Genomic DNA, 12,848 nt, shown 5'->3' with positions numbered 1-12,848 from the left:
CACGGGGAGGGGGAAACTGCCTCTGTGATCCTGAACTCCATGGAAGAAGGGCTGCATAAAAATGACATGGGTTCTGAGAGCTGATAAGAAAGAAAACAGATGCATCCTGGGAGCCTCAAGGATAAGTCAGGAAGAGTATATTGTATTGCTAGATTTAACAGTCAGAGACCTTTGAGTATTGTGGGTGGCCTATAAGTTTAATAATAATAATAATAATAATAATAATAATAATAATAATAATAATAATAATAATAATAATAATAATAATAATAATAATAATAATAATAATAATAATAATAATAATGTATGTGAGAGACAACACTGTAGCGGAGCCCAAGATTACAAGTTAAAAGTTGTAGGTTGTTTTGAAGACTGTGAATTGGGAGACAGACCCTCTCTTAGCTATCTGCTCACCCTCTTTATATGCTAGCTTGCCTTTTTCTGTGTATTCTGTTGGAATAGAAAATCATGTGGCTTTCTGATTGCTGTGAATCTTTCTGTTATGCAGTATTCCTTTCTGGGTATTAAATATCTGCTGTCTTCATGGTTCTGCTGTTCTCTCTACCCCAACAGTTTCAAGCTTTAAAAACAACAACAACATCGTGTGGTTCTGCACCCCTCTGAAGGTTCTCTGTGTAGCTGTGTAGCTGCATTGACTGACAGATCTTCCGTAGCCAATCACTTCAAATACCGAGGTATGTTTAAATTGAAGCAGGAGGTTTGGTTTCGATCTTCTTTCCTGTACCATGGAACCCTTGATCAATAATTGTGATGCTTCGATGTTGCCAATCACATGTTCCTGGACCCAATGCCAGAAGTAAGCCATAAAGGTCAACTCCAAAAAGGGCCATAGGCTTGTATATGTTAATTGATAGGCCATGCAGTTATTTGCGTGGCTTCAAAGAGATCTCGCCCGACGAGCGAAAGATAAGCTGAAGACAGAGAGAGAGCAGCCCCAGAGGCGTTCCCCTCGGTTATGCCCGGAGCTTCCTTGCATGATAAGGAAATCTGCGTCTCCTTAAGTTTTCTGGTTGCACAGAGGCAGATGGCTCTCCTCCTCCGATTTTGTGCCCCAAACATGGAGTGTGAAGGGAGTGACGCCACTACTGCTCGATTTCCTTTGGGGTTAAGATTAATCCTTTGATTGAAAGCAAAAAAGTTTTGGGGCATCGTTAGGACCAAGGCGTTCATTTCGGTATGGGCTTTTGTGAATTAGCATGGCAGTTCTTCAAATCCTGCCTCTGCCGTGAACGCAGGGGCTGGCTTTAGGTCAGGGACAAGCATTTGTGTGACCCTCCAAATGTTCTTGGAGTGCCACTTCCATCAGATGTCGCCAGCATCATGTTTTCCATCTTGGTATGCACAAACTGAGCTGGCAGGATAGCTCAGTGGTTTAGGGATCTCGCTGTAGAGCCAGAGGTTGGGAGTTTAATTTCCCCACTGGGCTTCCTGGGAGTAGAGCCAGCCTGTGTGGCCTTGGGCCAGCTGCACAGTTCCAGGATGTCGCCAGAAGAAGAGGACGGTGAACCACATCTGTGTATTTTCTGCCTGGAAAACCGTGAAACGGTCACCCTAAGTCAGAATTTACTTGGCGGCATACAGTTATAATTGTTATGCACAAACTACAGTTTGCACATCAATTAGGATCGCTAGTCAGGGCTAGAATGTTCAGATCTTCCATTGTCACCATCAGGAGGAGAACAAACTGGTGTGTGTGCATGCACATACATACATGTACACAGTGAAGTTGGATCAGTACACCAGAACTTGTGTTGTAATGCCAGGCCATAGGTGTATGTTTTGGGTTCATTCAACAGGGCCACCTATCCTTTCCAAGCCCAACATGTTCAAGGGTGAATTCCAGAAGTACTGTCCATTTCTCACCAGTTAATACCCCAGCCCTGAGGCCACTACCTGCCAGAATTTCCACTGGGCAGAAACTCCATTTTACAGCACAATAAAATGGGATCACGTGGCTTATAGAAGTGTGGCCATTGGCAAATGCACCATCGGCTTTCTCCATGGAGATCCTCCTCTGTGCCAAAGGTGTCGGACTGATCCCACCTCACCGTGCTGATGGGTCTTTCTGCTCAGCAAAACCTCAGAACGGTAATTGGTCTGAATGTTTTTGGCTTTTATTCCGGAATCTTCATATCCATGCCTCAAAAACTCGAAAATGCCAAACACTGAACTGATGACATTTTACCTCTTTGTTTCTCAAGGAAAAAAAGCCCTGCCAGTACCTGAGGTCAGCTCACCAACAGACGTGAAACATCAGAAGGGGGAAAAGGCCTTCGAAAAACTCTCAAAGAGGAACACCAAAGAATCACAAGGAAATGGCCGAAAACTTTCAGGCACAGAGGGTTGAATCAACGGGAGAACCAACAAGACACTGTCAAATGTTCTGCGAGCAAAAACGCACCTTTTACATAATATTGAAACGTCTCCTTGCAAATCCCCGTTCTTTACAGGAAGGCGAATGGGCTGAAGAGTATATGTGGCATGAAAAGCAAACATGCAGGCTTGTTTATGGGAAGAAGAGGTGTGAAGTCAGTGTTTTGGATGAGAGAAGGAATGTTCAGAAATCAGGGGTAGTGGCTACACTGGATATCTACCTGAGATGGAGGGAAGGAGAACCTGAAGAGTGTGTCAGCCTGGCAAATCTCCAGAGAGTGCAGAATGAGTTGACCTTTCTGGGAATTGACAGCATAAAAGTGAAAGCTTGTCTTTTTCTGGCCAAACGTGAGTTAATTAAGGAGCCTTCCTGTAGGGTGAGGGACAACTGCAAGCTGCAGATCATTTGTGACGAGGTCATTCTGACCTTTTGCTCTGGTTTGGGGAAGAATGAAATCACCGTTCTATACGATGATGAGAAAAACACAGCAATGTGTCATATAGCAGTGTGGGAAAACGGTCAACACACGTATGAAATTAGGAGTGGTTAGGGCTGTTTTTAGAGCCATTCCAGTTCCAAGCTTTCTAAGTGGATTGTTGTGCTGTGTTGTTTTTAAATGTGTTTTACTACTGATTTTATTTACTGCTTTTAATATAATACTTGTTTAATTCTTTTTTTAAAAAATTATATATTTATTGGTTTTAGATTTAAATTAAGGAGAAAGGCAGGGTAAAATATCAGAAAGCAAGGAAGGAAGGAAGGAAGGTTTTTATATTTTAAGTATTCATGCTTACAATTTATCTTGCAACTGTAAGATATCTGGATGTTAAAACAACTTTGAAGTAATTTTATATTATGGAACCTAGCAAAAAATGTAGGAATAAAAGATTGTAGAAATCAACAAGCTTTGGAATTGCTTGGAATTATTGCAACAAAGAAAAGACTTATAGATGCTGAAATGAATTTTGAAATGATTGTCAATGATATTTTTGTTTCATTCTGAGATAATCGTTTAAATGTCAGCTGTGACAAAACATCTTCTGATCTTTGCCCTGGAGGTCTAAAAATCTCTGTAGGACTCCTGAGAGAGTCAATAATCCCCACATAATAAAGAATAATTCTTGATATGATCACATGTTGTTGGGCTGCTAGCATGTGTTGCTAACTGTACGGGTAGCTCCATTCTGACGTTTCAGTCTGCAGTCCAGGTACTGGTAACTCTTGACGGACAATTTAATGAAGGTTGTTGCTCTTCTTATTCTTATTTTAAACCTAGATGTGGACTGGATTCAATTCTTTAAAACAGAACCTCTTGTTTATGAATGTGAGAGGTTGTACTTCTGTATGCACACTTCATAGCTCCAGAAAATGGCCCGGTATTGCTGCACAACAAGCAGGAAAAAGGATGCCAAGCTTTACCTAGCAAAGGGCAACCTGAATTTTGACTATAATTCACCAAGTGTTTGCTACTATTCACAAAGTGAAACCAATCGAAGGAAAATCCCAAAAGCTGACTCCTTTTTTCATCTGTTAAAACACTTCTTACAACACAATTGTCATGGCTGTTTTTTTGTTTTTTATTTTTTTGACAAGTGTGAATTATTGAGAAGACATGGGGACAAATGTAAAAACAAATCACAATATTCATTAAAATTGCCTAATATTCATCCCTTCATATTCATCAATTCCACAAGTATGAAGGGACGAATGTTTCTCCATCTTTATTCCATAGGAAGGGGGATGAATAATAGCGGCTGATGCATCCAGGAAGGTCCTCAGAGTACGGTGTAGCAGGAAGGGCTGCAGGGGCGATGGGAAAAAACCATGAGCATCTGTGTGGGTCCTCCCTACCCCACTGAGTTCCAAAAGGGACACGGACACCACCAAGGAAAGCCCGGTTTCACGTCATTGTTACAAGCCTCTCTTGGGGTGACTACCTGTGATCATGAAGCCTGGAGCGAATGCGAATGCTGGGTAGAAGAGACCTGGAGGAGAGATGCTGTGACAAATAATGAGGTCCCAAACTGTTTAGGACTTCATAAATTAATAGTAACACTTGTGACTTCAGCACAGAAACAAACAAGAAGCCGAGATGTGCCAGTGTCAGGGAGATGTTCTTTATTTGTTGGTTTGTTTGTTTAACTTATATGCCGCCCACACTACCCGAAGGTCTCTGGGTGCATTGCAGTAATCTATGCAGGATGTTACCAGTGCATGTGTAACTGGTATAATTTCCGCAGCTTAAGGAAGGCCCCTCTGGCCACCGAGTCCATCTGGGTTTACAGTGTTAGACTGGGGTCTAAGAGCATCCCCAAGCTGCGGACCCTGTCCCTTAGGGGGAGTGTAACCCCATTCAGGGCAGGGAAATGGCCCTCCAACCTGTCCGGCGAAGCACCCACTAACAGCACTTCCGTCTTGTCTGTATTGAGTTTCAATTTATTAACCCTCATCCAGTCCATTATCAGGTCCAGACACGCGTTCAGCACAGAAACTGCCTCATCTGGATTGGTGGAAAATGAGAGATAGAGCTGAGTATCATCAGCATATTGCTGACTCCTCAGCCCAAACCACCTGATGACCTCTCCCAGCGGTTTCATGTAGATGTTAAACAGCATGGGGGACAGTATCAAGCCCTGAGGAACTAAATTATTTCAGAATTCTCAAAACTGTAGGCCAATTTGATCCACCTCTCCACACATCTTCTTCCCAGTGTACCCTTAAACCCTAAGCGCCCAACCTGATGAACACCTGCCTGTTCAATAGGATCCACTTGCCATTTTTGCATAAAAAGGCATTTTTAATGGGGTAAAGTCATCTATTCCCAGAATTATAGAGGCTTCTTCCTCTCCCCCAAAGGGCCTGCTTCTTGTATATATACATACACACTAACTTTAATATTTGGCTCCAAAAGGTCAAGGAAGAAATTATTGATCAAGGGTTACAACACAACTAAGGTGACCCAAGACTCCTAGAAAACACTGTGATCTCCAGTTTGGGAAACACTGCTCCAGACAGACAGACACATATGTGAAACTTAGAAACAGGTAAGGATTACCAAAGAAGGCAGAAGTAGCTTCCAAAAAGCAGTAGGTAGCCGAAAGGAAGACAGATGTGGCCAAAGAGGGTGAATTGGATCTACTGTGCCCCAAGGTGTTTACACAGTCACAATCTTGTGCAATATGGTGAGCAGTAAGGTTCTCCTTTTTTTGTAAAGACTTATCTCCGTTTTGCTATTCCTTTGTTATTCCAAGGAATATCAAAGGAATAACAAAGGAATAGCAAAATGGAGATAAGTCTTTACAAAAAAAGGAGCACCTTACTGCTCACCATATTGCACAAGATTGTGACTGTGTAAACACCTTGGGGCACAGTAGATAAATAAGGCACAGTGTTTTAATAACTCTTTGAAATGCCCCATGCTTTGTATTTTCTGCAGCTTCCTGGGAAGGAATAATCAACAGAAGTCAGTGTAGTGTTGTTGAACTATCTAGCTAGGCAACAATCAGTTTTTTCCGAGGGAGCGGCTGAATAGGCTCCCCGAATGTCCACTCCCAAGACTTCCAATCTAAATTTCATACAGAATTGATGTATCACATCATATCCTTCTTGCCATGCACAGGTATGCATAGTTTGTGTCTTTTCTCACATAGTGAGTTATCTTTCCCACCTCCACAATCATTTTATTTTTTTAAAAAAAATATTTATTTATTTATTTGATTTATACCCCACCTATCTGGACCAAAAAGAGGGGGGCTGATTTAGATACATTTACCAATCAAAGCCTCCCTGTTCCCTGCTTAGCCAGGGAAATGCACTGTGGGATTGGGATGCTACATACACATCGCCCAAAAGGAGGGCATGCGTCTCAAATAAGACCTTACTTAGAAGTGGCATTGCTCCAACTAGCCAGAAAGAAAGGCTTAAATAGGCTGGTTCTATTCTGTTGTGAATAGCAGTCATGTTTGTTCAAGTTTGCTGTTTGATCTGTTCAGAACTGTAAGTAAAGGATTTTTTTAAAAAAAATTATTTCTACTACTAATGTCTCAGAATGAATTATTGAGGCTGTATGTATGTGGCACTTCAAGAGAAAAGGGGTGGACTACTTTGTGGATCTCTGCGCTACTGCTGTGCAGCTAGAGGAATTTAATCCTAATTCAAAACTCTGCAACATTTCCAGCGCAACTTCAGGAAGCAAAAGCAAAGCAAAAGTGTGCTCCTAACATACCTCCCTGTGGTGCTTAAAACACTCTCTGGGCAGTTTACAATTTAATTATGGAGGCGACACATTGCCTCTCCCTACCACCAAACAAGCTGGGTACTTATTTTACAGACCTCAGAGGAATGCAAAGCTGACCCAACCTCAAGCTGACTATCTGAGTCCATCAAGATCAGACTCTAGCTGTGAGCACAGTCTTGACTGCAGTGCTGCGGTTTAGCCACTATGGCACAAGGATGCAAATTATGTTTTCTGGCTGTGCTCTTTCTTCCTGGAGTAATACATTTTACTTATTCATTCTTAGTTTTATGTATATCTGTCCTAACAATGGATAGGTTGCTAGCTGATCGTATATACCAGCTGTCTTCAACTTGATGCAGCTACAATAGATCAGAGGTGTGTGTTTTTTTAAAAAAAGCAAACAAACCTTTTCGTTTCTGCAACTTGAAAGAAAGTCATGTTGTTTCTGGGAAATGGGTTGCTAATAATAGATAACGCACAGCATACTGACATTTCAAAGATACTGTGCTTCCCCCCCCCCCCCCCCGCACTGGCCTGGCAGGAAGAACACTTTCTCTTTCTCCAAAAATTATTTGGAGGTTTCTGCTTCGCAGTGTATGAATTCAGAGATTCGGGAAGCAACTGTTGGTTCAGGTAGGTGATGGGGGCTTTTATTGATTCCGGGAACTGAGGAAGCCCACAAAAAGGGCGGATTAGATACATTTGCACTGGAGGATTTGCCTTTATGGTGCTTTGACTGTCGGATTTATTCCCAGAGAACATTGATCTATCAGAGATTATTGAGTCGGCAAGAGCTGAGCAGGGTTGTTGAGAGCTGGTCTTGTTGGAGATTGCTCATTCAGAGGGTCACCATAAATTGGAGACAACTTGAGGACAGCAACAGCAACGACAACAACAACCGTGCTTTCTCCATAGCCAGATGCAACGGTCTCCCTTCTGCAATATTGGAATTGGCTACTGCAGCATCCTCCTGTGAGGATCGGCTGTGTGCCTGTGGAGATGACGTTCATAGCTGAATCTTGGACACATGTCTTGCTCGAATGTAGGCCTTCACAGAGATGATTGTAACAGACCTCTCTGTCCTATTATGAGAAAATGCCCTGGAAGGCCATTCACAGGGTATTTGGAGGTATTAGTTGGCAGGTATAAGCCAGAGAGTCACAAAGTTGGTAGCTAAATTCTTGTCTTCTGCTGTGAGATCTCATTAAAAAGCGTTATTAATCTGACTGACTACTTTTTCGAAATATGTACATGTTTTAATAATTGCTTTATCTTGCTCTTATTGCTGTATTGTTTTAACTCAGGTCTGTGATGGCATGATAAAAAATAAAATTAACTACAGGGAATGCTATTTAGTGGCCTTAGTAAAGAACATGTAAAACATAAAAACAAGGAGAATCTGAGTTTCTCATTATGAGGAATAAAGAAGTGTGTAATTCAGAGACTTCCTGTTTTCACAGTTCCAGCGCAGCAGAACAAAAGTTTTTGATGTCCTTCCAGTCAGTTAAGAGGGGAATTTTTGACTGATCGTAGCTTTTTCTTGGCTTCACAAATCTTTTTTAGACTTCTGTTTCCCTAACTTGTACTGCTGTATTTTCACAAGAATAAAATTGTGTATATGCAGGTACATTTAAAAATATATTTTGAGAGCAGAGGAGAGAGAATGAAGGTACTGTAGAATATTTTGGAAATGCATTTTTTAAACTTTTTAGGGTCTTTGATGGGGTCTGAGCACGACTTCAGATCAAACACGACACTTTAACCCCCTCTTCTGTCCCACTGCTTGCTTTATTCTGTACTAGGCTTTGCATTTTGTCCTTTAAAAAATATTTTCAGATCTACTCTTAATTTTTTTTAATTTGTTACTTTTTATTGCAAACTGCCAATAAGTCTTTGCTTATTCTTTCAAGTAAATATTTAATAAATACCTTCTGATCTAAATAGTTTTACAAATAAGAATGGTTGGGGAGGGTTCCACCTGCAACCACTCAGCTGCCTGGAAATAGTGTGGGAGAAAGCTATTGGCAATAATTATACGCAATAAATTCAGTTCTCCCTTCATTAATTCAGCGCTTCACAGTGGAATCTCTTTGGGATTTCTCATAACAGACCAATGCCCAGTTCTCTACAAACACGTCAACCAGACACAAAGAATTCACTGACGAGAGAGCAGAAATGCCAGTTTTTTATGCTCCTGAAGGAATTACTCAAAACCAGCAGTTCTCTAAACGAAGGCGAGGAAGTTCATTATCAGTGTGATGGAAAGATATTGAGACTTGCCTTCTGGATGAAGAAATGCAAGGTCGCTGTTCTGAATTCCAGTGGGAAAATCCAGTTTGAGAAGATGGTACCAACAACAGATATTTACCTTAGATGGCGTGAAAGAGCCGCAGAGGAGCCTCTCAGCCCAAAGAACCTGGAAACAGCGGGAAATGAGCTGAAGTTCTTGGGCGTTTGGAGCAAAGAAGTCGATGCTTTTTTTTCCCTTGCCAAAACCAAATTCATTCAAGAGCTCCAGTGCCTACAGATCAACATCACCCTGAAACTCATCTGTGATGAGGTTATAATGACCTTTGTTTCTGGAAAAGGAGAGAATCTGGCCACAGTTTTGTACAATAGTAACCAGGATAAACCGGTGTACAGCATCAATGTGGAAGACTGGTGGGTGAGAATCGGGAGGTGGATTTGGACAGTCTGGTGTGGAATAGGGGCCGTGCCTGATGCATTGGTCAATACGCTCTCAGCTGTTGAAACTTGGCTGGAATCCTTAACTTCGCTGGTGAAATCGTTAGGTCCTTTGCTCAAAACTTTTGAGTCGCAGCACATGAAGAGAGAGTAAGCAGTGTCTGCTCGCTTCCAGCTGATGAAAAGAGGCATCTATATACATTGGTGCCCCACATGACGACCTCGTAAAATGACAAATCCGCAGGACGATGACTTTTTTGCGATCGCTATAGCGGTCACAAAACGATGTTTCCTATGGGGTTTTTTCGTTTGATGACAATTAGGTCCGTGCTTTGGGAACCGTTCGCAAGACGACGATTTTTCTGGCTCCGCAAAATGGCTGCCCTGTGTTTTCCAGACCCATGCTTTGCAGGGCAGCCATTTTAACAGCTGATTGGCACTCAGAAAATGGCTTCCCCTATGGGCGATTTTCGCTGGATGACGAGGTAATTTCCCCATTGGAACGCATTAAATGGGTTTCAATGCATTCCAATGGGGAATTGTTTTTCGCATGATGACGATTTCACTGTACAGCGATTTCAGGGGAACGGATTATCATCGTCATGCGGGACAGCACTATATTGGCTGAAATTATTTTGTTAATTATTCCTGCAGAAGGCAAACAGCATAACAAGCTATCTCAAGGACCACATCTCCCTTTATAAGCCTGCTTGAAGACTCTTCAGGGAAGGCGTTTTTCTTAGTCCCACCAGCTTCACAGGTCTGTTTTGTGGGCCCAGAGAAGAGGGTCTTTCCTGTTGCTGCCCCCAGACTTTAAATTTCCCTCTTAGTGGAGACTAGGTTGGCCCCATCCTTACTATCCTCCTGCAAGCAAAGACCTTTCTCTTAAGGCAAGCGATTTCTTACGGGTTGTTGTGACTTGTTGCTTTGCATGTGATTTTGGTATTGCTTTTGTTTTCTGCTTTTTAGTGTGATCATTGTTTGGTCTTTTTTTAGTTACTTGTATACTTACTATTTTAAGACATTTCAACAATATATGCTGTCTTGGGTCCTGTTTAAGGGAAAAGGCTGGGTAAAAAATATTTTAAAATAAATAAATAGCTCAACAATGGCTTCTTGCTATTAATTTAAAAAATTCTGCTGGGATTTGGAAGCTTTGGAATGCTTTCATAGTTTTAAAAAAACACACAAAGTTGTTGTTGTTGTTGATGATAGGCGTAATTAACAAAAGAGTTTCCAGACAACTGTTTCCCCTCCTCAAACTCAGCCCCAGAAAAATATGTTTTCAGGAGACACCCTGAAATGTAATCTCTCTATTTTGAATGCTGCAGAATGACTTTAGGTCTTAGGGGGTTAAAAAAAATGGTGGCCCAGCTACCACAGTTCTTTCTGCAGATACAACATCAGAAGGCAAAGAAAAGTCATGGTTCTGCCTCTGCTGAGCCCTACTCATGCAAACGATGGAACTGATTACCTCAGGAGGTGCTGAATGTTCAAGAGCAAATGGGACAACCATCTGTCAGATCTGCTTTGATTTAGATTACTGCATTGAGCAAGGGGTTGGACATGATGGCCTTATAGGCCTCTTCAAACTCAATTATTCTATGATTCTATCAAACATTCTCCTCCCTCTCCAGAAATCTGGTGAACTGGTCACCCCCATTTCTCTCCCCATAAACACGGTGGAAAATGTTGAGAGTCTATTTGAATACAACTCAAAAGACATACATTCTTTATTGTTATTCACTGAAGTAATGCAAATGTTATATTGTTTAGAAAAATAAACAACATGAAATGGCTCTTTTTGAACTAAAATTACAAAAGTCCCACAGATAGTATAGGATTTCAGTCAGTCTTATGGAGTTGGACATTCCACAGCATATGAAACTGAGAAATGTCATACAGACAGGATTTAGTTTCAGATGAAATTTAAAGCAATACTTCTTGAAGTAGTGATTTTCAGACAGGATGCATGTTTTCAGAACCTTCACACTACCCCATTGAGACTGTTCATACATTCCAACACTTTATTTATTTATTCTATCTATTTATTTAATTTATATTAAAGTAGACATGGTCTAGAGGGGCGGGGTATAAACAAACAAACAAACAAACAAACAAACAAATAAATAAATATATGCCGCCCACACTACCCAAAGGTCTCTGGGGGGCTTACAACATTTAAAATACAATAAAAATGTTCAGGTGATATGTCATGTAGGGCAGTGGTCCCCAACTTTTTTGGGACCATGGACTGGTTAGGGGTTTGCAAGCTCTGTGTGCGGGGGCATGTCGCACTCACGGAGGGGCCCACCCACAAGCGCAACACACTCACTGTCAGCACATGCCCCTCCGTGAGCACGACACACCCACCGTGCGTGGGGGGGGGAGCGGAGATCCTTCTCTGCGGCCCAGTTCCAGGAAGCCCACAGACTGGCACCAGGCCACGGACCAGGGATTGGGGACCCCTGATATAGGGCATCATAGAATCACAGGACAATTAAGTTAGAAGGGGCCTATAAGGCCATTGAGTCCAACCCCCTGCTCAATGCAGAATTCTGAATAAAAGCAGATCTGACAGATGGTTGTCCAATTTTTTCTCTCTTGAATGCCTCCGGCATTGGAGCGCTCTTTGTGCACAGGCACACCTTGTTTCTTGAGCCAACAGATCCTGCTTCACATCCTCCATGGTGCATCCTGGAAGTGGCCAACTATGCCTGTGTGGAGTTCCAACTGTCCTCCTGCAGAGAACTATCGTACCGACAGGACTAGGGGAGCCTCTGCAGAGTCCTGTGGCCTGACTGGGGAAGGAGTCCATGCCACCTGTTGACAGGGGTAGTTCTTTGAATGCACACGGCACCCTTGCTCTACCAAGTTCATGTTCCCTCTGGACCACCTAGGAGGGGTCCTGGACTTGATAGAAGAGCAGGGGGCTCCACTCTACCCCATAGAACTGAAAGGAAAAAGACCTGAAATGAAGCTGAACTCCCAGGTGCCCTTCGGCTCTTTGCTTTGTCTGGGTCTGTTGCCCCTACAAGTTGATTCTGTTAAAACAAAGTTTCCTGGTTCTGAACCATCATAGAGAGGGACTGGGGGCCACTTACTTACTGGGAATGATAATGATTGATTGACTGGGACAAAAGAGCCCATTCTTCAATTTTCTTGGTGTGGGAAGTTCCTAGGAAAAAATCTCTGATTTTCTTATCTTTGTTGTAAGATCCAAAGAATCCAACTGGGGATGGGTCACCTTTGGGCTATGGAGAAAGTGTTAGGAGATAGGAATGAGACCCAAGGAATCTCATCCCATGTTTGGATGTATTGCTGAGGAATTTGAGGCAGGAATCTCCACGGGTAAATGAAAACGCAGCTGTCTTAATAAAGACAGCTAGGGATCTTGGCCTTCTTCTGTGGAAATCAGATATACTATATTTCATATGAAGAAATGGCACTGATGGGTAAAAGTGAACAGGCTTGCACCTCCCAGAATTCTCTAGGAAGGTGTTGTAACTGTAACAACGTCTGAGACTGCCA

At 42.2% G+C, this 12,848-nt stretch overlaps 1 protein-coding gene and 1 long non-coding RNA gene across 3 annotated transcripts in view; both read left to right on the top strand.

Moving 5' to 3' along the window:
• Positions 1 to 387: 387 nt before the first annotated feature.
• On the top strand, positions 388 to 3,525 carry LOC144587563 (uncharacterized). The gene is made up of 2 exons (XR_013542708.1): positions 388 to 695; positions 2,223 to 3,525. It is a non-coding gene; the product is annotated as an uncharacterized LOC144587563 (long non-coding RNA).
• A 3,631-nt stretch (positions 3,526 to 7,156) lies between these two features.
• The window catches only part of LOC144587560 (uncharacterized), a 107,513-nt gene continuing 101,821 nt past the window's right edge, over positions 7,157 to 12,848 (top strand). For both annotated transcript variants that reach the window (XR_013542704.1, XM_078388676.1), the window contains exon 1: positions 7,157 to 7,265. Coding sequence is in view for 1 of the 2 variants with exons in the window: in XM_078388676.1 (XP_078244802.1) it covers positions 7,229 to 7,265 (37 nt within the window). In the remaining variant the exon portion in view is untranslated. The remainder of the gene's footprint in view (positions 7,266 to 12,848) is intronic.

The sequence above is a fragment of the Pogona vitticeps genome, chromosome 2, assembly GCF_051106095.1.
Source record: "Pogona vitticeps strain Pit_001003342236 chromosome 2, PviZW2.1, whole genome shotgun sequence".
Lineage (NCBI taxonomy): Eukaryota > Metazoa > Chordata > Lepidosauria > Squamata > Agamidae > Pogona > Pogona vitticeps.
This window is presented reverse-complemented; position numbering and strand designations above follow the sequence as displayed.